The 24,858-nt window shown below is 36.2% G+C and overlaps 2 protein-coding genes across 2 annotated transcripts in view; one reads left to right on the forward strand and one right to left on the reverse strand.

Moving 5' to 3' along the window:
- Window positions 1–224: 224 nt before the first annotated feature.
- LOC127454426 (neurensin-1-like) lies at window positions 225–11,648 on the forward strand. The gene is made up of 3 exons (XM_051721619.1): window positions 225–337; window positions 3,431–3,637; window positions 9,298–11,648. Exons 2-3 carry the CDS (start codon window positions 3,440–3,442, stop codon window positions 9,694–9,696), a joined length of 597 nt encoding a protein of 198 aa, XP_051577579.1. The 5' UTR covers window positions 225–337; window positions 3,431–3,439; the 3' UTR covers window positions 9,697–11,648.
- A 1,423-nt stretch (window positions 11,649–13,071) lies between these two features.
- The window catches only part of LOC127454390 (doublecortin domain-containing protein 2-like), a 45,404-nt gene continuing 33,617 nt past the window's right edge, over window positions 13,072–24,858 (reverse strand). Inside the window, exons 8-9 of the mRNA XM_051721571.1 lie at window positions 18,639–18,706; window positions 13,072–15,894 (exon numbers count right to left, since the gene is read on the reverse strand). Coding sequence (XP_051577531.1) covers window positions 15,325–15,894; window positions 18,639–18,706 — 638 coding nt within the window. The 3' untranslated portion in view covers window positions 13,072–15,324. The remainder of the gene's footprint in view (window positions 15,895–18,638; window positions 18,707–24,858) is intronic.

Raw genomic sequence — 24,858 nt, forward strand, 5'->3', positions numbered from 1 at the left:
GTTTTATTTTTTATTTTTTTTTCAGCAGTTTAAAATCTCTGGAATGACAGTTTAACTTAAATCATTTAATAAATAATTTGTACCTCTTGAAAATCTGAGGGCGACTGTCCCACACAAACATACGTTTCCAGGAGCCTCAGAAACGCTTTCTTTTTTTTTTTTTTTTTTTTTTTTAACACGTTAGTCAAGAACGCAACCTCTCGCTTCTCTCAGTGTGGGTGTGACGCATGCGCAGTGCGCTGGTTTGACTCAGACTCATCGACGGCTAGAGCGCAGAGTGATGGGAGCAGAGTGAAGAACAGCAGCCTGCGATCACTCTCCCGACAGGTTATGACAGGTATTCACGTTTATTCATTTTCGTTGAAAAACGCTGCTTTATCGCAGCCTCTCAAAGTCACTGCGATAACTGTTATTACAGAGAACATCTTGTTCTAAATGTGAGAGTTATGCGTTATCTGTAATTAAGGTGTCATTTGATGGCTAGACTGTCACCGCTGGTTCAATATGCATCTATTTGGATCATTAATATCGGTTTTCATATCTATTTTTTGGTGCTGTTATGTCGGATCATAACGATACTATATATAGATAGATAGATAGATAGATAGATAGATAGATAGATACAACCTTTGTGGGTACATAAGACAAGGAAACAGCCATTAATAGACTGCCATCATATAATTAGAGGTCTATAACGAGATGAAAGAGCACTCAAGACAGTGTAGTCTCTAGGGAACAGAGTGTCTCAGATGTTCAGGAACATCAGAGAATGACATGAAGATCTCAGGGTGGCGAAAGGTATGACGTTATACAGCTGGAAGGATTCAGCACCAAGGACAGCCACATCAGTTTAGAGGAAAACCCTTGCTCTTCACATAAACTAAGAGTGGACAAAACAAAATATACATACTGTATATATGCTCTATGGAATATTCTTAAATCATACTGGAATAACATGGATCAACAGGTTTTGCACAAACTTGTGGAGTAAATGCCAGCTTGGGTGCAATTTTTCAGTCAAATTGTTATGCTGATAACATCATTTATACTGGAAAATGTTTTATTAAAATATGAAATTATGCTAAACAGAAGCATTTTCACTAATTACCTCTTTTGGATGTCACTATGTATAGTCTTACATATTTTTTGAATTAAATATATTTTCTACAACAGTTAATTTACAGTTTATTCATCAGTACTTGCACACGATCATGTAATTACGTTCCTCAAAATATTCATCCATAAAAGACATTCATGGAGCAAAATTAACGAAATACTAAATATGTACTGTACATTATGACATTAACTGGATTGTGGCAGTTTGGTAGTATTTAAGCGATGCTGTTAAAACTATACCAATGTGGATTCATTTTCTGTGTACTCAGTATCTCTGTAAATATAAAATCACTTTAAATATAAAATGACTTGACATTAAAGTCTAAAAAACAAATAAAGTGGAAAGAAGGAGAGAGTGAGACACACACACACACACACACAGAGAGAGAGAGAGAGAGAGAGAGAGAGAAAGAGAGAGTGTGAGTGAGAGAGTGAGTGAGTGAGGCTCATTCATATGCTAAGGGAAAGCTGAGTCATTTCCTAATCAGTTTCAGCAGGTACACACTGAGCCGTGATTTAATTACAGTGTTCTGCAGGAAGCTAACCACCTCATTTCCTGCTGCTTAAGCTCTGTGCTCTCATCATACAAACCCGCTTTTAGAGATATTAATATCTGAACCTCAGCAGCTGCAATAACTCACACTGTAAAGCTTGCAGCATTTCAACATATCTACAGCTCCACAATGACATTAGCAGAGAAATTTGAAAAAGACGATGAGAGAATAGAAGAGAGCAATCAGATAGCTCTCAGCGTGCTGATATCATTTAGTGCTGATGTATGATGTGTCATAGAGACTGAGGCACAATGCCAAAGTTAGACCCCGACAGATGTTCTGCTGCACGTGCCTGTCCTAGTGCAAAATGACAGAGACTTAGGACGTTAGTACGGCAATTGTGTTTATCATCACGATTGGATTACTCAGTCTACGTTATCATCGTCTTCTAATTTGAGCACAGTTTATGTTTTATGGTCTTGTTTTGAACTCTTTGCAGTATTTTATGAACAGTGGCTGAATTGTCCTTTTTATGATTGCAAAAGGTCTGTTATGTCAAAATGAATACACTTTTAACAATTAATGTTCTGGAAAATAAGAATGAAATGTTTGCAATATTTAGCATATTTAAAAAGTGTCCCAAAATACGAAAATGGGTTTCATCATTCACTTAATGTAATTTTAACTAAACTAATAAGATTACATTTAGTTCAGTATAATTACTGTGCAGATCTAACCTCTCTACTTAAAAGTGCACTCAGTAACTTTTGTCTTTGTGTCATATTGGACTTACACTGACACCTAGATTTAAATCAATAGTTTTCAGTTTCTGATGCCATTGTGTAAACGTAGTATTCACAGTCAGCCACGATTACTTTAATCAATGAGTGAAAATGTCAAATAACAGGACGATTTCTGAGATTAAGCGAGTAGTATTCGGCTGGTCATGTGATTCTAACATGGCAACCCCCATGTGCGGACCCTCTCCATGTAGAATAAAACAGCTTTTATAAGGTTACTGATATGACTGCAGTCTTCATTTTAATGTGAGTGTTCATGATTTCCTACATATACTGCAAAATTACAATTCATGTTTTTATGAGTTAAACTTTTATATTGAGGTAAAAATTACACCTTTGAGTGCACCTTTAAGCACAAACATGTAGGCTATATTTTCTGAGCAATAATGCACAAGTTAAATCTAATAAGCATGCACAACAGGAAAGGAACATATTCACTCTTCAGTGAAGCCAAATGAACCTAAAAGACGTCTCAGCAAAAGCTGACTTCGTTGACATTGCAGTGCTACAGCAGCAATGGCACTAGCTACATCAAGGTCATAGGTTCGATTGCCTGGAAACACACATACTGTTTAAATGGAGACCTTGAATGTAAGTTACTGTTAGTGTCTGCCAAATGCTTAAATATAAGAATTTCCTAAACATTGAACATTTGAACACTTCTGAAAATCGAAAATCTGTTTAAAGATGCAGAAACTTTCAGTTTGCAACAGTATTGCTGCAACAGCTCAACATCTAATTGATTTACATACATAACTTTCATTAACCTAACAAATTAGATTTACAATTACAATTCAGATACAATCAGTCACTAAACATTTTTGTTGTTGAAGAGACCTCATTTTATTTCAATGCAGGTTGAAATTCCCTTCATTTACTTTGAATAAAAAGGTTCATATTCATCTACAATAATATCATAATTTGAGATAAAACATGTTGTAATAGGACTTACAGTTATTAGTGTATATTTGGATGTTGCATAACAAAATGTTTCGTGTCTGTGTCTATGTGTGTGTGCAGATGTGAAGGATGACTTCTTGCTCAGAGATTTGTGGGTCGGATTATGCTGAGCAGGGCCATGGTGTGCTCAGCAGTGATTACCAAGGTTACGGGGTGCGTTCCTATCTGCACCAGTTTTACGAGGAGTGTACCGCATCCATCTGGGAGCGCGATGAAGATTTTCAGACACAGAGATCACCTAGTCGCTGGAGCTCTGTCCTCTGGAAGGTTAGCAGTCCGCTTCACTGACACACTCAACTGTTTATGTAAAGCATTTGGATATGGTTCTTTATCTTAATATACAGTATAAACAGAGAGGCTATGGATCTGCTCCAAAACCTAGTGAGCTTCCTACCTAGTCAGCATTTTAAGGTATTAAAAGCATGATCCTAACACGAAGACTGTCCCAAACATTTGGCATTTGGCAGGAAAATTTAGCTGCCATTTAAGATACCTAATTTTGGCCTAATTTCAAGGCAGCATGTAACCTTCAGGGATAAGACCAAACAAATACTTTACGCAAGTATGTGTATGCAGATGTGAGAATTAGGCAAACACACGGTCCAGCTGAAGATACATAACGTGTGTACTGAAGGGGGCGAAAGAGTTATTGTACCTTCAAAAGTATGTGCAATGAAATTGGATTTGTTAATATTCAGGTAAACTGCTATAAATGTATTGAATTTACATTACTTGCTCAGCAATATTATCTCTAAATTGTTGCTTCGCCATGACAGTAGTTGACTTGAAAGAGAAAACTCACCGTAGAAGTGGACAGTTCACACTGTGGATGGCTATAGTGCCCCTTCTGGCAACGTTGTGAATGCAATGCGTACTTGTGTTGGGTTATCATTGGAAAGGTCAAGTCAATTTTTTATTTGCAAAGCACTTTACACAACACACATCATTTCAAAGCAGCTTTACAGAAAATTATGCTATAACAGAAAATAAAGCTGTAATTTTTGTAATATCTTAGTCATCGTTGTGCAGTTTGATAAAAATGTGATTGTAAATTGTGCTTTAAATAATTAAATAAATAAGTAAATCTTTTTTGTATTTAGATTACAAGTGAGCAAACTAAAGGCGACTGTGGCAAGGAACACAAAACTCCATAAGATGAATGTTGGTTAATGGAGAAAAATAACCTTGGGGGAAACCAGGCTCACTGTGGGGGCCAGTTCCTCTCTGGCTAAACAGCAAGAATATAACGCAAATATTAGTTACAGTATTTATGTATAGTACAAGTCATGGCTTAAACTAATTAACTAAGTAAGTATTAGGGGTCAGTGTTTAAATGAAAAAAATTGTGTATGAACTGTAAGATTAATGACTAAGCATCCTTTGCATAGTCCTGCGACTTATAGTCTGAAGTGACTTATTTACATGATTTATACGTAAGTGATGTTGTGTGGTCAAATATACTGCACACCAAAACACATATGATTACACACACAAAGAGATGAAAACATCACTCATAGAGATAGTATACATGTTTTATTATAGACTATACAGAATATGTAGCCTTTACAAAGTACTTTGCAACCAGTTTAAATGTTCTGTCACATCATACAAATTTTGTTCTAACTCTAGACTGCTGTCAAACACAACTCCTTACTTGCCCACAAAATAACGTCTCATCACACTGGTAGTAAACACCTTATTTTTCGAATATTTTGTCAAATTCTGGGCTTAATTTTTACCAAGACAGAGAGAAACTTCAAGAAAAGCCTAAATATCTTACACTGTTTACCAAAGCACAACATTTTCATTCTTAATGCATGTTATTTTAACTGCATGGCCTTCAATCATTTTTAAACATTCATAAATTGGGCATTATGTTTTGTTTATAAATATAAACTTGTCTTAGTGCATTTCACCCCATTCTCTTATTATTGAACGCGATTGACTCACATCTGAATGAACGGAATGAACGACATGCCCTCTCTTGTTCGATCAGTCAGCAAATCCTCGTTTACGAACGAGATGACTTTTCCACCGAAATGGTGATGGTTCTCATGCTGAGCCTGTTTCAATCTGGTGTCTATCGTAAACCGGCCTCGCTTTTCCACTGACTTGGGAGCCAAAGAGTGACATAACGGGTTACGTTGCTATGTGGTAGTTTTACGTGACTACCTCACCTTCCCATAAAAAACGTGTCACGTCAAGATGTTTATGTACAGCTTTTACTCCTGTTTTTTGAAGACATATTTAAACATACAGAAAAATACAGTCCAACGTTATGATATTGCTAAACAAGATATGTATACACTTTTTAATGTGGCTTAACTTGCTAAGTACTGTAAAAGGGTAAAAAAAAAACAACTATTTGTTCCGATGTCGGATTCCAGTAGAATGACCCCTTGAAGGTCTCTGCGTTGTTCTGTCTTTTCTGAGTGCTGAAGTAAAGCAATTATTGTTAATTTACACTTTACAAATTGATTCTGTTATTTATTTTATCTGACTCCAATTTTATATTACTCTGACACCAATTTTAAGTTGACCTCTAATTTAGATTACAGCTCTAATTAACTTCTGATCATTCTTTTAATTTGATCTTTTTAAGTTATTGATTACTCTAAATCCTCTTCTATTTTTTGTCCTTTCGATCTTTGGAGTCTTACGCCGGCCGTTATTCAATTACGTAAACCTCCCGAAAAGATAGCCAGTTCCGTTCTTAGTCAGCGGTTGTAGGGTTAACTAATATCGTCTGGTTTGGCTTGTCTCATAACCAGACAATATTGCCACTTAGTCACGTACATACAACTTGCTAAGATGGGCAGTGAGCAGTGACTGAGAGTCTTTATATGGGTTTCTCCTACCCGGTTGTCCTGGGTGGTTTCTCCTATATTAAAGCTCCAGTATGGTCTACCCTGGTCTAATGAAAATCCTACCCGGTTTTCCTAGGTGGTTTCTCACAGTGATTCTAGAGAAATTCAGAATAAATCAAATAATAACAATTTATTTGCCAGGTAGGATATAAAACATTGTTACAAGAATTCAATCAATCCCAATTTCACATATGATCAGAATAAACAAACATTCCTAAAAATAAGATATAAGTCAGAGAAACATACTTGGCAAATAGAAACTACATACAGCGACAGTATGGGAGATCTGAATACAGACTCCCTGAGCTTCTTGCTAACTTTCCTTAAATGCCCAGACAGAATAAACATTGTGTACCAAATTGTATTATCCTTTGAACAATGAGAATTTGGGGGTGAATGGGTTCTTGACTTCCTGGGGTTTAACCTTGTTAACATACAGGAGATAATTCAATTGTAGGTCAAGGAGGGGGAGCCACCTCCAGAATTATGCAGTATTTGGCAAAGACCTTATAACTTTGTTACCATTAGTTTTATCAACATGGGAAAGAGACCACTATACCAGTCACACAGAGACCTCTTAAATGATATCAAACACATACAGTTGCATTCTTTGTTTTCATGGTATTTGTTATATTTTTACATATAAATCTTGTGTCTTTGTATTGGTCCTGAGCTGTTGAAGGGGAGAAGGGGGAGAGAGAAGAGGGGGCAGCAAGGTGATTTGCAATTTATCACACTGTGGTGATATTCAGGTGAAGATTTCAGCTTTTGTGAGAGAGTTCTATGACACTGATTCTCGCAGAGTTCTTTGACTTTTACCGGAAATGGCGCCTTTTGGGTGTAGACATCCTGGTGCCAGCCTTACAGTACTATAAAATATAACAGTGCAATCGTTATTATCATTGATGTAGCAGATTGTTATATTTGGAATTTTTCCATTGTGTATAATATTGTATTTACATCTTGATTGAGAATCCCACCAGTTTACATAACAGATAGCTGCAATCTTCCTAAAAAGTGCGTAGTTCCGTAACTTAACAAAACAATGCACAAAATAAGATGAGAAAAGTGTTAGGAAAGCTAACAAAGTTGACAAATATAATTACTTACAGAGATCAGCTACAGAGGACACCGGCAATTATGTGTTTATCTCAAGCGAGACTGACTGAATTCAATGCCCTGGTTAGTTAGCAGGCTTGTCGGTGTCTGAGCACAGAGTCTGAGACATCGCTGCTTCCTCAACTGCTGCTTTTGCTTGGGTCTCTTATGCTTCCTGTACTCTCTTTAAAATTTTCAGTTTATTTATGATTTGGTCAGTTGTCTGATTGAAGACTGCATCATTTCTTGCCATTTCTCATTGTGGACTTTTTTCCTTTGCAATCTCTTTAGTTTATATTGGATCTCCATAGAAGACCATATCGCAAGCAGAGCGCTCGTTTCCTAAATGCTTTTGATGTCTGACATTTTTGTGGGTTTTTTATTGTTATTATAGAGTGAAAATGTACTCCATGCTGCAGACGGTAGCTACTGTTGTTGATTGGAAAACTTTACCTGGTGATGAAACATTATCCTGCCCTCGGACCCCTGACATAATCGGTTTCAGCAAGCTTTTGGGGCCGGTGCAGAACCAGATTTTCCACCCTGGAATGGCCTTTTCTGCAGTGGAAATGCGAGAAACAGTTTGAAAATTTGCACTGGCACAGGAACCCACCCCTGTACAATGTCACGCTTCAAAATAGAAATATGAGTCAGTGTATGGAGGTGAACGAGAATGATTCATTCACTTTAAAGACTTTTTTCAAAAAGACAGATTCGTTCATAAATGAAACAAGTGTAGTGTGCCTGTCCCTTAAGCGGCTAAAGGGAAGTCAGACGGCCGCTCCCTGGTCCTAATGTCTGCCATATGCAACCTCTGTCAGTGTGACTATACAGATGCATTTTATGTTTGTTTTGTTTTTTTCTCAACAACACGATTTTGATCAAGTGTGACTTATAATCAGGTGAGACTTTACTTTTTTTTTAGAAAATTTGGTGAACACAAAATTGAGCTTACCTTGGTAGAAGTGTCTGCAGTCATGTACAGTACTTGCATAGAGTATGTTCGATTATGCCTCATTTTGTCAAGCTTAGTAATAAAAAAATAAAAAAAATCATCCAAGATTTATTTTTTTAAATATACTTTATTAATATATAAAGATTATACATACTGGAATTATAAGTAGAAATAATTTAATTTAATTTAAGTGTTATTATCTTACCCAATATATGAATGTTTGTGCTTATTATAGTATAGCATTCACTTAACAGTGTGCTAACAGCAAACTTTATTAGAATCAACAGTGAGTTCAGCTTGATCTCATTTACTGATGAAATTCCATTTTGCATTAGTTTCTCCCATTCACACCGAACACATTTTGCATCTTTGACCCCTGCACCACAGTTTTTTTCAGCATCTCACCTAGGAGTGCCGTGTAAAGTTAAAAGAACTTTAACTTTTAAATGTGTGCCTCGAGCCACCTGCATTCTGTCCATTTTGTTGTGCTGTGTCTATTTTATTGTATTTTTTTGACACAAGAATGTTTCACAGCATATGTAGGTTGTACATAAGTGGTGTTCCATACTAATCCAGGCACGTTGGCATGGCTACGGTTTCTTTTTTCCACTGTGGTGTTGTGAAATCAGCATGGACTGGCTGGGCAAGTGACTAATCATGAGTCGCCATGTCACTTTAGGCATCCATCAGCATGGTTCTCAGTCCTGAGCATGGTTATCTAACAGTGCTCAGAATTCCGAGCCGGGAATGGTTTGTAATCAAACCATACCGAACCGTGCTCAAGTGTAAATGCTACTGGAACCGTTACACACCGTGCTCAGAACCGTTCGGCCCAATGGTGGAAAAGAGATTTATGTCTGTACAAACAAGTGACAACAGTATTAATGTGTACATGAATATAACAAGGTGTCATAAAATTCTAATCATACTAAACTCAAAACTTGTACTTGGTATTAAAAATAATAAGGTTATTTTTCTCTTTCTTTCTCTTGACATGTATATCTCAGGTCTGTCTCGCGTTGGGAGCTCTGATTCTTGTAGCCGGGTTATCAGTGCTGCTGGTGGGCTATGCTACTCCCCCTCGGCTAGAAGCATTTGGTGAAGATGAGCTACTGTTTGTGGATGGCCGTGCTGTGCGCTTTAACCGGGCACTGGACGCCTGTAAGCTGGCTGGAGCCGTGCTTTTCTGCGTGGGTGGCAGCGGTATGGCAGTGGGGCTGCTGCTGGCCGCTTGCTCTCAGGGTACCTCAAAAGAAGAGCTCCAACTGCAACAACGTTTCAAAGAGCGTTTAGCCGAGATCCAGGCTTCCGTTCAACCAGTCACTCGCGCTCCTACCCCAGGAGAGGGCAAAGTGCCCGTCACTCTCTCTAAGGTGCAGAATGTCCAACCCGGGGCAGAGACCTGACCTCTGCCCCCCCCCCCCCCACTCCCCCCCCCGCCCTTACCACTGAAACAACCTCTGTTAAACATCAGCTAACTGGGTTTCAAATGGTTTCAAACCAAATGACAGTTCCAGGAACAGTAGATAGATAACACTGCACTTTCTCTGATGCATATCATTTGTCTATATTGACCAAGAGTACCGAGAGTATTTATGGTGATAAGGCTTTAACGTAACTGTAACCTGTAGATTATCAAGCTACAACACTGGTAACTGGTGATCCTAAATAAAGATATACAGCACAAATATACTCACGTGCTATGCTGATCACTAATAACAACTGCTAGGAAACAAAAAAATCTATGATCATTGGGCAGCTGTTCTAAAGAGCAACTTCTGACATATTCTTAAGAGGCATTAAAGCATGTGGCTGATATTAATTATGCATACCAATGCAAACATTATCAATTGAGCAAGAATGGTTTCTCAATTACACTCAACCTTCAATCTTAAAAATTAACCAGAATAATCTTTGTAGTTTATGATGCTTTACAACTTCCCCAGTAAAGGGAAAAGTTATGTAGATTTACAATCATAATTCCTATCTTGATATATGACAATGAGTTATATTACACATTGAAAGTAACTTGGTAAAATTCATAAAACAAGCAAAAATTATACTAAGACCTTGTGTGTTACTAGCTGATTCATCATCTCTACCTTACCAACATCTGTCAATGGAAACTACAACAATTTTTCACTGCTTGTTCAAAAACCTTCACATTGGCTCATTGCCATCACCTAAGGCACACATTTTCTCAAATTCTCTCCCAACCAAACGCTGCACTGTCTATTGCTACAGTCAATCATTAGTTACTTGACAGAATACAATGTGTTCCAGACAGCTGAAGCTACAATTTCACACTGCGGCATCATCTCAATACCAAGCATCTCTCCTTCCTACTCAAATACATCATCACTTGCAATATCAAGGGCAAAAATAGATTAACGTCAAGAGAGGCCTGTGGGATTCTGTAATATCATCTCATTGTGTAGCACATAATTCTTGCTTCAGCCTCCATTTTCTCAAGAGGGCATTAAGCCCAGTCACTGTCTGTGGGTAATTACACTCATTGGAGCAGAGCCTATTAAGAGTTTCCATGTGCTTGAAAATAATGGCACTTTTTATTTCTTTCTGTGTTTGGTTTGTATGGCTTTCTTGTGTTGATGTCTGGCTTCATGGTAGCTCCACTGCTGTGGTACGCTATCACATTCCATGCCTGTTTCAACCCTGCATTTTTTCCCCAAAGGTTTTGTTACAAATATTTTTGTCATCAATTCATAAAAAGTTAAATCCTTAGAAAATGTATTTTGTGTAGGTACTGTATTTGAGTCATATTATTCACTTTGATTAGAGCAAATACTGCATGATCACACAGTTCAAAAGCATTATACACTACTTTCAGGAAAGTTAATTAAAATGACAAATTGGTGAAAAACTTTCATATTCCTGTAATTATAATTATTTTTGTCATTCATTGACTATGAATTAAGATTTGTAAGTTTATTGCATATTGAGCAGTGCATTCAAATGTTTGGAAAAGTAAAGGCTTGCTAATTTTATGAACCGCTCACACTGAACACAGGGTAGTATAAACTATTTAATAGTTAATTTAATCTCTCATCAAGGTATACTGGAGCAAATTAAGCCTAAAATATATAAAAATCACGAGCTGTTACAATAATGTGCATTAATTTAGAGCCAATTGTTTAAAATGACTTAAATGGACATCGATTGTGACTTTACAGAAGTGTGTCATTCGCAATGTCTGTAATTCTCTCAAACTATAGAAGCTTTTTTTTGGGCAGTCAAATTTTGGAAAGGAAAGATAAAGTATTAAAAATGTTATGTAGCAGTTTGTACTCTTGGAACATGTCTGTTTTTCAGAAAACAGAATAAATATAACTGTTTGTTACCACCATTGTCTGTTATTGAGTGTTTTTGTCTTGCTTGTTTGCTATGAATTTGCAAATTGAACCAAGTTTGCATTTCAATAACTGTTTTTATAGCTTGGAAACCATCAATGTACATTAATAGTTCAAACTAAAGTGCAATTTGTTTTGTTTTTTATTTCTGCTAAAATACTTTCTTGTTTTCCGTAGTCAGCTATAAGTAAGTCATTAGTATTGATTGATTTCATGTATGCCTATGGCTCATTGCCATGATAATAAGTATACTGACCAATGGAATACAAAAATGAACACACTTATGAAAAATTGAGAATATTTACATGAATAATTAACATGATAACATGATACCTACTTAATTGGTTCCTTTTAGTCTCTTTGTTTGTATGTTATATGTGAAATATACTCCTTGACTGACAAACGTCAATGCTATCTACTGCAAACCTTTCAAATCAAATATTTGATAGTAAATAAGTTTGACAAAATTTCAAGTACAACAGATTTATTACATATTACAACCCACATTATGAAATATATGCAAATGAGTTATGTCTGCAATGTTTTCCCTTTTCCGTTCCACCCCCGAATCTGTAGGGAGGGAGTCAGTGGGCTAGGAATAGATGCGATGTTAAATGAGTCATGGTTAAGGGATCCATTGCTGGGGATGACTCATTGACACAGTCAACCTAAAACATTGCAGTATTTAGCGCCAAAAATACAGCACAATCTACTTTATTTCTCACTAGGAATCCAGTATGTATCTTTTTATATCAAGACAGATTCAGTTTTGGTCAACAAAAAGCCTATATGAGCTACAATCTACCCAATAATGTAGCTTAACACTGACAGAAATGTCAATAATAGGGTAACAAGTCATTCCAATTTTCCCGGGATGGTCCCATATATGAAAAAAAAAAAACTTGATCGTGTCTGGTTACCATAGTTTATGACCAAATTAAATAAAGGACAGATAAACATTTGAGAGTTAATATCAGTAATCGATCAGAGAAAAGACAGTGGTACAAAAAGGACTAGTGTAGTTTGGTAATATTACCCAAAAATGAAAATACTGCAATCATACCAAGGGCTAACAAGCTCCAAAAAGGGAAAAAAATTACCATAAATGTATAACAAAAGTAGTCTTTACCACTTGTGTGCTACATAACAGGTTGTCTATGCCATACAATCGATTGATATGAGGACCAGATTGATATTTAAAGGTGTACTCAATAATTTTGTCCTCATTAAACAAAGTTTAACTCATAAAAGACATGAACTGTAATTTTGCAATATATGTAGGGAATCATGACCACTCACATTAAAAAGAAGACTCCAGTCATATCAGTAACCTTATGAAAGCTGTTTTATTCTACATGGAGAGGGTCCACACATGGGGGCTGCCATGTTAGAATCACATGACCAGCCGAATACTACTCGCTTAATTTCAGTAACCGTCCTGTTATTTGACACTTTCACTCATTGATTAAAGTAATCATGGCTGACTGTGAATACTACATTTCTACAATGGCATCTGCAACTAAAAACTATTGATTTTAAATTGATGCTGCATCCAAGCCACTAGGTGTCAGTGTAAGTCCAATATGACACGAAGATAAAAGTTACTAAGTGCACCGTTAAGTCAATTTTCAATGAAATTCTTGACTTCTGCTGGTCACAATGGTTTAGTGATTTAAAAAAAAAAAAAAGTCTTCACATGGTCTTCACGTCGGTCTGTCAAGCTCAAAAAAAATAAAAAAAATAAAAATCACCATAAAACCACAGTAAAATAATCGATTCGACTCATGTCTCGTGACCCCAATGAAGTTTGATGTTACTGACATAGCAGCCATATTTGATATAAACATTTTACTTTAGAAATATGATTTGAGATTAAATAATGACTTCAATATGATCCACACAAAGTGACTGTATTTCTTCAGAAGACTTGGAATATAGTGCGTCATGAGTCACATTGATTTTACTTTGGTTTACTATTGGTTTTACAGAGTTTTATTTTTTGAAATTGACAGAGTGGGGTCACTATTCACTGTCATTACGGCAAATAAACAGTATGAAGACTTTTTAAAAATTCATCTTTTTTGTTCCACAGCATGTGGATTTGGAGCAACATTAGGGTGAGTAAATAATGACAGAATTTCATTTTTTTTGGTGAACTAAACCTTTAATGGAAATGAGCAGCATCAATATTCCTCAGAATAGTTTGTGTTACAAGGAAGAGTGTCCAGTGTGGAACATAAGGGTGAGTACCAGTAAACGATTTAAAATTCATTTAAATTTTTGGGTGAACTATTCCTGTTATAGCTATACCTAATACCATTGTTGTATAACAATTCAAGTGGCTCTCCTAATTCTCTGTTTTCAGCCATATTCCCCCTGTACCATCACCTTGAAAAACTGTTCCCAGACAAATTTTACACTGAACATCCTTTGAAAAATCTAGAGTGACTTGCACAGCTGTCTGTGACTGAAGGTATGTAAATAGATGGATGGATGGATGGATGGATGGATGGATGGATGGATGGACGGAAGGACAGAACCAGTCAACTGTATCCAGATGAGAATACATGTAGCTAATCATTTAGGACTGATGTTTTAACATTACATCATTACATCTAGCTTAAGCAGATATTAGTATTGGAGCTTGTATTATTACAATATGGAGAATAGATATTTTCTTAAATCCTAACTAGCTATTTTAGCTGTTATTAAATGTGTTCGTATTATAATCTCAATTAAAAAGCACCTATTATTGTTTTTAAATGTGCCTAATTTTGTTTTAAAGGTCTCATACAATAGATTTACATGCATCCAATGTCAAAAAACACTTTAATTTGCTCATAATTTAAATTGCAGCATTACCTTATTTTCCCAGTGTCAAAAACAACTCGTTCAATGATCCGTTCTAAAGGATTCATTCTGAACTCCTCCTTTCAGAAAGCCTACTCTGCTCTGATTGGTCAGATGTCCCAGTCTGTTGTGATTGGTCTACTGCTTAGTGTAGTGTTTGAGGGTGGGTCAAAGCTGTTCGCGAGCAGCCAATGAAGACCAGAGGTGGGTTTTTTGTTACCAAATTACGTAGGTTAGTACAGGAAGTAAGTCTGGAATTACTAACGACTCGTTTTAGGTGTTCAGAATTGGTTCTTTCTTTAGGGAATCAATAACTCCATTTGTCATGCCCTTTGATTTTTGAAACTTGGCGGACTTTTTTACATTCACAAACAGCTATATAACACACTACATGAAAGGTAATATTTGAAAAACCATAATAGGTGCTCTTTAAATAAGTTATTAATATGAATACATTAGTAGTACTCAAAGTAATTAGTCTTTCATCTAAACATCGTTTCCTAACCAGACAAGACAAAGCAACATGTTATTAAAGAGTTCAAGAGTTTTTGTCCAAACCAGCTGCAACATTTTGTAGATCACCTGGTTTCTATTTCTACGGTGTCACACTAGATAGCCCCACCAACTATGAAATCTCATTGTTCTAAATCCCGCTCCACATAACCGTACATTAGACATTAGACAAATATTTTCTGATTGGCTGTGATTGTTTCACGTCACGTCAACAGTTTCAACTTCAGTGTGGACAAATTGTTTGTCGCTGTAAACTTTTCTCATCACGCCTGGTAAGGACACAGTATAAGTTTCATCGTCCTCTCATTCATTATTTGCCGATACCTCCTCAGTCTGATCTGGAGTCTCTTCCGTCTGATTTCCTTCATTCTCCTCATTTATCTCCTCTTCTCCTTCCACTTGCTGCTCTTCAGATTCTTCCGCAGTCTCTTCATTCTGTGTCTCCTCTCCATCAGCTTTTGTTTCCTCTTCCTGCTTCTCTTCATTAGTATCATTTCCCTCTAGTTCTAATGTCTCTCCCTCCTCTTTTATCTCTTCATCATCTTCTTTATTTTCTTCCTCTTCCATCTCTTTATTCTCAGTATCATTTGCCTCTAGTTCTGATGTCTCTCCCTCCTCTTTTATCTCTTCATCATCTTCTATCTTTTCTTCCTCTTCCATATCTTTATTCTCATCATCTTCTGTGTTCTCATCCTCTGGTTTCTTCTCTTCTTCTCTGTTGAATGGTGATTCCTCAATGCTTTGGTCTGGATCAGCTGGTTCAGAGTGAGCCGGCTCTTCTGTGGTATCTGTTTTGGATGAGCCGTCTATATCAGTAGTATGTTCTTGAGAGTTATCCTCTTGCTCAGGGTCTGGACTTGACTCTTCTGCCTCCTTTTAAGATAAAATTACAAATGAGAATACTATTTTATGTCATCTATAAGGTATTCACTCTTAAAAATTAAGGTTCTTTAGTGGCTCTTTTCAGCACCTGAGGTTCGGCAAACAATCCTCTTCCTACAATGAGCATTTTTTCACTGTATAGGGTTCTTGAATTGGCTATGTGGTTCTTAGTTTGGACATTAAAAAAGTTATTGATAATATACATTTTCATATATTAAATTATATATAAAATGTAGGTTTTAAGATTATATATATATATATATATATATATATATATATATATATATATATATATATATATATATATATATATATATATTAACATAAGCCTATCATTAGCCTACAGGCTTTTCTCAATTTATTATGTCGCATCATATACACAGCTGATACTTCAAGCTTGAATTGTTCCGATGGTAGGAATATTTCTGATTACGGTCCAGGGACATGATTAATTGTGTAAATATTTTTTAACACATTATTTTTATATAATTAATCACACTGAATTAAAACATTAAATCAACAGTCCTTAATAGTTTCTGATAACCCCATCGGGCTCAAGCAGTGTTGACAGGATCGTGCAGAGCGGATCACATGCGACCCATTGGAATTCTACATACAAAATTTCTATTTTAAAGCGCTATGAAGCATTTTCACAGAATTTTCACATCTACACATCAACACCCTTACTAACATTTATCACAGTAAACTGTGAAATATGTTTTCATTACAATTGTGGCAATTGTAGTAAAAAAAGTAAAAAAAGTAACGTTTTTAAATGTGTTTATTTTTTTATGGCATTACAAATGCCACTGTTAAATAATGGAAGGACTATGGTAAACATAAGTGCAAGTACAATTTAGAATAAAGTCTGAAAAGTTTGAAAAAAAAAAATTATAATAAAGAATGAGTAAGTGTTTCAAAACTTTTGACCGGTAGTGTGTATATATATATATATATATATATATATATATATATATATATATATATATATATATATATATATATATATATATATATATATATATATATATATATATATATATATATACACACACTACCGGTCAAAAGTTTTGAAACACTTACTCATTCTTTATTATATATATATATATTTTTTTTTTTCACATTTTAGAATAATAGTAAAGTCATCAAAACTATGGAATAATAGAAATGGAACTATGGGAATCATGTTGTGACTAAACAAAATCCAAAATAAATCAAAACTGTGTTATATTTTAGCATTTTCAAAGTAGTCACCCTTTGCCTAGAATTTGCAGACATGTACTCTTGACATTTTCTCAACCAACTTCTTGAGGTATCACCCTGGGATGCTTTTTAAACAGTATTGAAGGAGTTCCCATCTATGTTGGGCACTTATTGGCTGCTTTTCTTTATTATTTGGTCCAAGTCATCAATTTCAAAAACCTTTTTTTTATTATTAAATTTTAGTTTTATAATGAAATAAATTAATATGGTGGCACAATTATATTTTTGTCTACAAAACTAATTTCAAACATTTAAGCATACGCCTTCAGATCAAAAGGTTTTTAAGATCATGAGAAACATTTCAGTCAAGTGTTTCAAAACTTTTGACCGGTAGTGTGTGTATATATATATATACACTCAAACCAGCTCATCTGGCACCAACAATCATGCCATGGTCCAAACCACTGAGATCACATTTTTTTCCCCATTCTGATGGTTGATGTGAACATTAACTGAAGCTCCTGATCCGTATCTGCATGATTTTATGCACTACACTGCTGCCACACGATTGGCTGATTAGATCATTGCATGGATGATTGTTGGTGCCAGACAGGTTGGTTTGAGTATTTCTGTAACTGCTGATCTCCTGGGATTTTCACACACAACAGTCTCTAGAATTTACTCATAATGGTGCCAAAAACAAACAAAAAAACATCCAGTGAGGGGCAGTTCTGTGGACGGAAACACCTTCTTGATGAGAGAGGTCAACAGAGAATGGCCAGACTGGTTCAAACTGACAAAGTCTACGGTAACTCAGATAACCGCTCTGTACAATTATATATATATATATATATATATATATATATATATATATATATATATATATATATATATATACACACACACACACACACACACACACACAAAAAAACTGTACCACTACATATCTTAAATTTTAATGAATTTAAATTATTTTAAAAATACATATATATAGAAAATACAAAAAAACAACAACTGTATCACGTATATGGATGATCATGTACGCCACCACCGAAGAACATTTTGACCCAGAAAATATGTTGATGCAGTATCTCTGAGATGTAACTAAGTTGTGCAAATAAGTAATTATTTTTGCAGCTTGTTTTCAATAAATTGTATTTTTAGACTGGCAAGGAAGTTTTGAGTTATAAAAGTTACAGTGTATTTTCATAGTCCTGCATAATCATGCATGTGTTGGTCAAAAAAATAAAGGACAACTTGATTCATCATTAAATCACCTCTTAAAAAGTGTTCCACTGTGGCATACAGGATGTAAAACCTTTTGGTTTCTCCACCTGGTTCTAATCGGGACCTTTTTTTTTTTTTTTTTAAAGCACTAAATATAAATTTGTATATGGAAAGTTGGGGTAATCTTGCAAATGCTGATACTGAAACACTCCTTAAAACCCATTACTGTATCATATATGGGTAAACTGAGTTTATGATGGCTTTGTAAAAGTGTTTGCAACCATGATCAAGTTAGTAGTCCTAACCTGTTCAACTCCTGAACCCTCCTCTGGTGAAGACTTGTCATCATCTCCACCCATGTCCTCTTCATCATCTGTAGGTAAACACACATGGAGGAAACAAATGAAACAGCAGTGCCATCCATTGGTGAGGATTAAAACTACAAGCTAATGTTTCAGGCCTACAGTTTGGGCAGCTCTGGCGTCTGTTTTAGGCTGTAATCAGGCAAATAGTACTCTGATTTTAGATCACTGGGTTCTATGGGGCTTTTTTGCATTCAGTGATACATTTTATTCTGTATCTTAATCCTGATTCTGATGCTTCTATGAATAGTTCAGTTACATTCAATTCTTTAATAAAAAATAAAAAAAACATTTAATTTCAGAGCCGTGGCCTAGTGGTTAGCAATACTGGTTGACTAATATGTTTTTGTTTTTTTGTTTTTAAATGGTTGATGCTGCTATCTATAATACAATTTAATGATAATGGCAAAAATGTACACACAGATGCTGAATTTAAAAGACAAAATTCACTAAAAAACATTATGCACTATCCAGTAATTTATTTCTGTAGATCAGCCAGTCAGGAACAGTTATTGTGCAATGGCAATAACCTCAATATGGCCAAATATGGGGCAATTAATCAGACCCCCCACCCACCAACTATAGTATTAATGACATCAAAAATGCCATAAATTAATTATAAAATATCTTTGATGAACTGGCAGACTGGTATCTAAATATCTAAAAAAATATTTATAATAATAATTTGTTATGTGTTAAAACGAAGCTGGAAAAACTGATGGGCTTTCTATTTTTAGCGCGATTAAACTGCATGCATTTTACCGTGCGCACACGTTTTCTCCTCTGTGATACAGATTATTGCATCAGTCTCAAAATACTACTTATCAAGAACAACCATAACAACAATTGTGTGAGGGAATCACATCGATCTCAAACCCTTGCCGCTCGGGAACAACCAACAACAACAAACAATTGCGGTATGTCATGGTTTCGGCTCACGTTATTGCTTCTTGCATTACATGCCACAGTTTACTATAGCTTCTTCCATCAGCAGTGAGGGATTTACATGTGCTAAATGTAAGGAATTAGTCAGGCAGACGGAGAAGATTAATGAGTTAGAGACACACATCTGAATGCTAGTGGAGGTCAGTGAGAAAGAGAAGCCGGTAGATACTGTACTGTTTTGGATGTGGGTAGTACAGCGAGCAACACACACACTTTGGTTCCGGCTGTAGAGCCCCTGCAGAAGGGCGTTAGGGTGACGTCTCGGCGGCATACTCGTAGTGCAAAGTGACACCACTCTCCCATTCCTGTTAGGGTTTCCAATCGATCTCCCCACAAAGTGATGCACTCACTGAGAATCATGTGCCTTAGAGCCTTAGTAATAGGTGATTCTACTGTAAGTAACGTGGAAATAGAGACTCCAGTCACTATTGTTAAATGCATTTTGGGGGATCAGGCATCTGACATCAGATCAAATTTACAAGCGCTGGCTAATGCTAAATGTAGATTTTCTAAAATTGTTATTCATGTTATTCATATAACAATGTCCAGCTTTGCCAGTTGGAAATCACTAGAGATAATGATAAAGAGGTGTGTGAACTTGCAAAAATGATGTCAGACACTGTAAAATGCTAATTGTCATGGTGATGAGGTTTATAGTAGATTAGTGTCACTGAATGGCTGGATGTCTGAGTGCTGTCTGGAGAATAGCATAGGATTTATAAACAATTGGAAGAGTTTTTGTGGTAGACCTGACCTGCTAAAGAGAGACGGACTCCATCCCTCCAGGGAAGGTGCCGATCTCCTCTCTCGTAATTTGGTTAATAGACTTAATAGTGATAGTATTTGAATAACTGGGGCCCAGGTCAGGAAGCAGACAAACAGGCTAATCCTGCTAGCTGCCTTGAGATGTCACACAGGTCACATAAACTACAACACCTAGAGACTGTATCACCTAGATATCATATAGAGACTGTGTCTGTTCCCCGAACTACCAAACACAAAACTCTCACTAAATTATTTAGAAAAAAAATGTATTAAGGTAAAACTTGAAAATAACAAAAAAATTGAAGATAAACATCATATAAAGGTAGGACTTCTAAACATTAGATCTCTTTCAACCAAAGCACTAATTGTAAATTAAATTATTACAGATCATAGTTTGGATGTGCTCTGTTTGACTGAAACCTGGCTTAAACCAGATGAATATTTTTAGTTTAAATGAATCTACTCCCCCATGTTATTGTTATAAACATGAACCTCGTCTGAAGGGTCAAGGAGGAGGTGTTGCTACAATTTACAGTGAAGTTTTTGGTGTTACTCAGAGGACAGGATATAAGTTTAAGTCTTTTGAACTAATAATGCTTAATGTGACACCATCAGATACAAATAAAAAATCTCATCTTTTGCCCTTGCTACAGTATATAGATCACCCGGGCCGTATTCTGATTTCCTTGGTGATTTAGCAAATTTTCTATCAGATCTAGTAGTTACTGTGGATAGAGCTTTAATTGTAGGTTCAGCATTCACATAGATAATGAATATGACACATTGGAATCAGCATTTATCGATATTCTCAACTCTCTTGGAGTCAGACAAAATGTGACAGGACCAACTCATCACCATAATCATACACTAGATTTAGGGGCCGTTTACACGACAACGTTTTCAACTAAAAACGGAAAACTTTTTATGCATTTTGGCTGTTCATTTACACAACAATGGCGTTTTGGGGCCTGAAAACGCAAACTTTTGAAAACGATGCCCTTATCGTCTCCTTGTAAACATACAAAAACGTGAATTTGTGAAAACGATGACATCATGCACACGCGTATTACGTGTTATATAAAGAATGATGGATTGATAGGCATCAATTTGAGATGTATAATTATCAATATGAATACTGGTGTCTGTACAAATAACAATAATCAACAATTTATTCATTTGGAGTGTTTTGTATGGAGTGTGAACATTGTACAGTAGGCAGAACCTGCAATTTGAAAATCTTGAAATTAATGTATGGATTCAGATGGGAAAAATGTATTTGTATTTTAAATGTTATTTATTTCTTTAATTTTATTTGATGTACCTTTATCCTGCAATTCATTCACCCACTGCTTATGTATACAGCCTGTAGACAGAGATGTGATGCCGTGTACAGTATTCAATGATATGCTTAGAATATGAAAACATGAGGCAGTGAAAATGCATGTTAGATCCAATGTACACAAGACCTCTCTCTCCGTCAGAAGATATCCATATATCAGAGTTCTGTTTGATATCCCAAACCAGTCAACATCAACAGCTTATTATGTTAACTTACTCTCCTACCAGCCCAAGAGTCAGCAATACAGAATACAGAAGAAGGCAGGAGATGAACTGATGGTAAAAATGAGCAGAGTTTATTGAATAATCTTAAGAGTTCAGTCTATAGGCATGCTCAAGCGTATTAAGTGCTCAGTCTATAGGCATGTGCGCGAGTACATTCAAAACTACAATGGCGGACAACAGGACTGTGTTTGTGCTGCTCAAGATTTTGAGTTTATTGACGCTTCCCAGCAAAGTAATTGTAGTAATAAAGCAACCTCATCGTCCTTCCAGACAAAATTGCTCGATGCTTTCGCCATCTTCATTGTTTGTATTCACCGTTATGTGCGCAAGCGCGTAGTGTTTCTTTACAAAGTGACATCAACAACTACTGGCCTGGCACACATAATACAGCGTTTTTAGTCGTTTTCACAGATACGTGTGAACGGGGATCGTTTTGACAACGTTGTCATCTGTACGCGAAACTTTTCAAAAACGCAAAGGAAAAACGTTTCCGTTTTTAGTGCATCATTGTCGTGTAAATGTATCCTCACTTCCATCATATGGAGTTGATGTTGATACTATAGAAATTCTGCCACAGAGCGATGACATCTCAGATCATTACCTCATCTCTTGTATGCTGCGATCAGCTAATGTTACTCTATCTACAACACGCTATCGTTCAGGTAGAACTATTCTTTCAACCAATAAAGATAGCTTCACTAATAATCTTCCACATCTATCTCATATTCTCAGTAAGCCACAAAGTCTAGAGGAACTTGATGTAATAACAGAAGATTTAAATACAGTTTTCTCTAGCACTCTTGATAGTGTTGCCCCCCTTCGATTAAAGAAAAATAAAGAAAAAAGCCCCGAACCATGGCACAATGATCACACTCATGCTCTCAAAAGAGAAATGGAGCGAAGTGGAAGAATAAAAAATTAGAGGCATTTCGCGCTGCATGGAAGGACAGTGTCTGTAGCTACAGACAGGCACTAAAAGCTGTCAGGTCAGCATATTTTAGCAAACTCCCCACATATAGACCCACAACAATCCTAGGTGTTTATTCAATACTGTGGCTAAATTGGTTAGGAATAAAGCCTCAACTGAAGAAGATACTCCATCGCAGAACAATAGTAATTACTTCATGATTTCTTGACTGATAAAATTGAGATAATCAGAAATACAATTGGAATCATGAAATCATCTGTCACAGTACCTCAGAAAACAGTGTCTCATAATTTTCCTCACAAGCAGCTTCAATCCTTCGCTGTCATCGTAACATGTATCGAAAGATCAAAAGCCACAACATGTATGTTAGATCCAATACCAACTAAACTCTTAAAAGAAGTATTCCCTGTAATCTCAGAACCTCTTCTTAATATTATTAACTCCTCGCTATCCTTAGGACATGTCCCAAGAAAATTAAAAATGGCAGTTATCAAACTGCTTATTAAGAAGCCACAGCTTGATCCTGGAGAATTGGCTAATTATAGACCGATTTCAAAACTCCTATTTATGTCAAAAATACTAGAAAAGGTAGTGTCCTCCCAAAAATGTTCATTTCTACAGAGAAAATTCAGTCAGGATTTAGGCCCCATCACTGTACAGAGTCTGCACTTATCAGAGTTATATATGTCATATCATCTGATCGCTGCTGCATTTCTCTTCTAGTGCTTTTAGATATTAGTGCTGCCTTCGACACCATAGATCATGACATTCTCTTTATGTTGGCATTTGTGGACTTGCCTTAGAATAGTTTAGGTTATTAAACAGACCGCTACCACTTTGTCTATGTAAATGAGGAATTGTCAAATTAAACAAAAGTTAAGTATGGAGTGCAACAGGGAGCAGTTTTAAGGCCTCTGCTTTTCTCCTTATATATGCTTCCCCTGGACGATATTATCAGGAATCGTGGAATAAGTTTCCACTGTTATGCTGATGATACCCAACTTTATATTTCTTCAAAACCCGACGAAATTTCACGATTCTCCAAATTAGCAGTGTATCGATTAAATCAAAGATTGGATGGCCAGGGGCCTGGGTAGCTCAGCAAGTATTGACATGAGTTCGCGAGTTCGAATCCAGGGGGGTGCTGAGTGACTCCAGCCAGGTCTCCTAAGCAACCAAATTGTCCTGGTTGCTAGGGAGGGTAGAGTCACATGGGGTAACTTCTTCATGGTCATGATTAGTGGTTCTCGCTCTCAACAGGGTGCGTGGTAAGTTGTGTGTTGATCGTGGAGAGTAGCATGAGCCTCCACATGCGAAGTCTCCGTAGTGTCATGCACAACGAGCCACGTGATAAAATGCGTGGATTGACGGTCTCAGAAGCGGAGGCAACTGAGACTTGTCCTCCGCCACCCAGATTGAGGTGAGTAACCATGCCACCATGAGGACCTACTAAGTAGTGGAAATTGGGCATTCCAAATTGGAAGAAAAGGGGATAAAAAAAAAAAAAAAAGATTGGATGGCCAGAAATGTCCTTCTACTCAATTCCAACAAAACAGAGGTACTAATTATTGAACCAAAAACGTCTAAAAATAATCCGCTAAAATATAATTTGACTCTTGATGGCAGTTATCAAACCACTTATTAAGAAGCCACAGCTTGATCATGGAGAATTGGCTAATTATAGACCGATTTCAAATCTCCTATTTCAAAAATACTAGAAAAGGTAGTGTCCTCCCAAAAATTTTCATTTCTCCAGAGCAATAGTCTTCTGTCTTCTACAGCGAAGAACATAGGTGTTATATTTGATACCAATCTGTCCTTTGAAAATCAAATTTCCAATGTTTGTAGAACAGCATTCTTCTACCTCAGAAATATTGCTAAGTTATGACACATGCTCTCTGTTGCTGATACCTCAAAACTAATTAATGCGTTCATGACCTCAAAACTAGATTATTGTAATGC

The sequence above is a fragment of the Myxocyprinus asiaticus genome, chromosome 16 (assembly GCF_019703515.2).
Source record: "Myxocyprinus asiaticus isolate MX2 ecotype Aquarium Trade chromosome 16, UBuf_Myxa_2, whole genome shotgun sequence".
NCBI lineage: Eukaryota > Metazoa > Chordata > Actinopteri > Cypriniformes > Catostomidae > Myxocyprinus > Myxocyprinus asiaticus.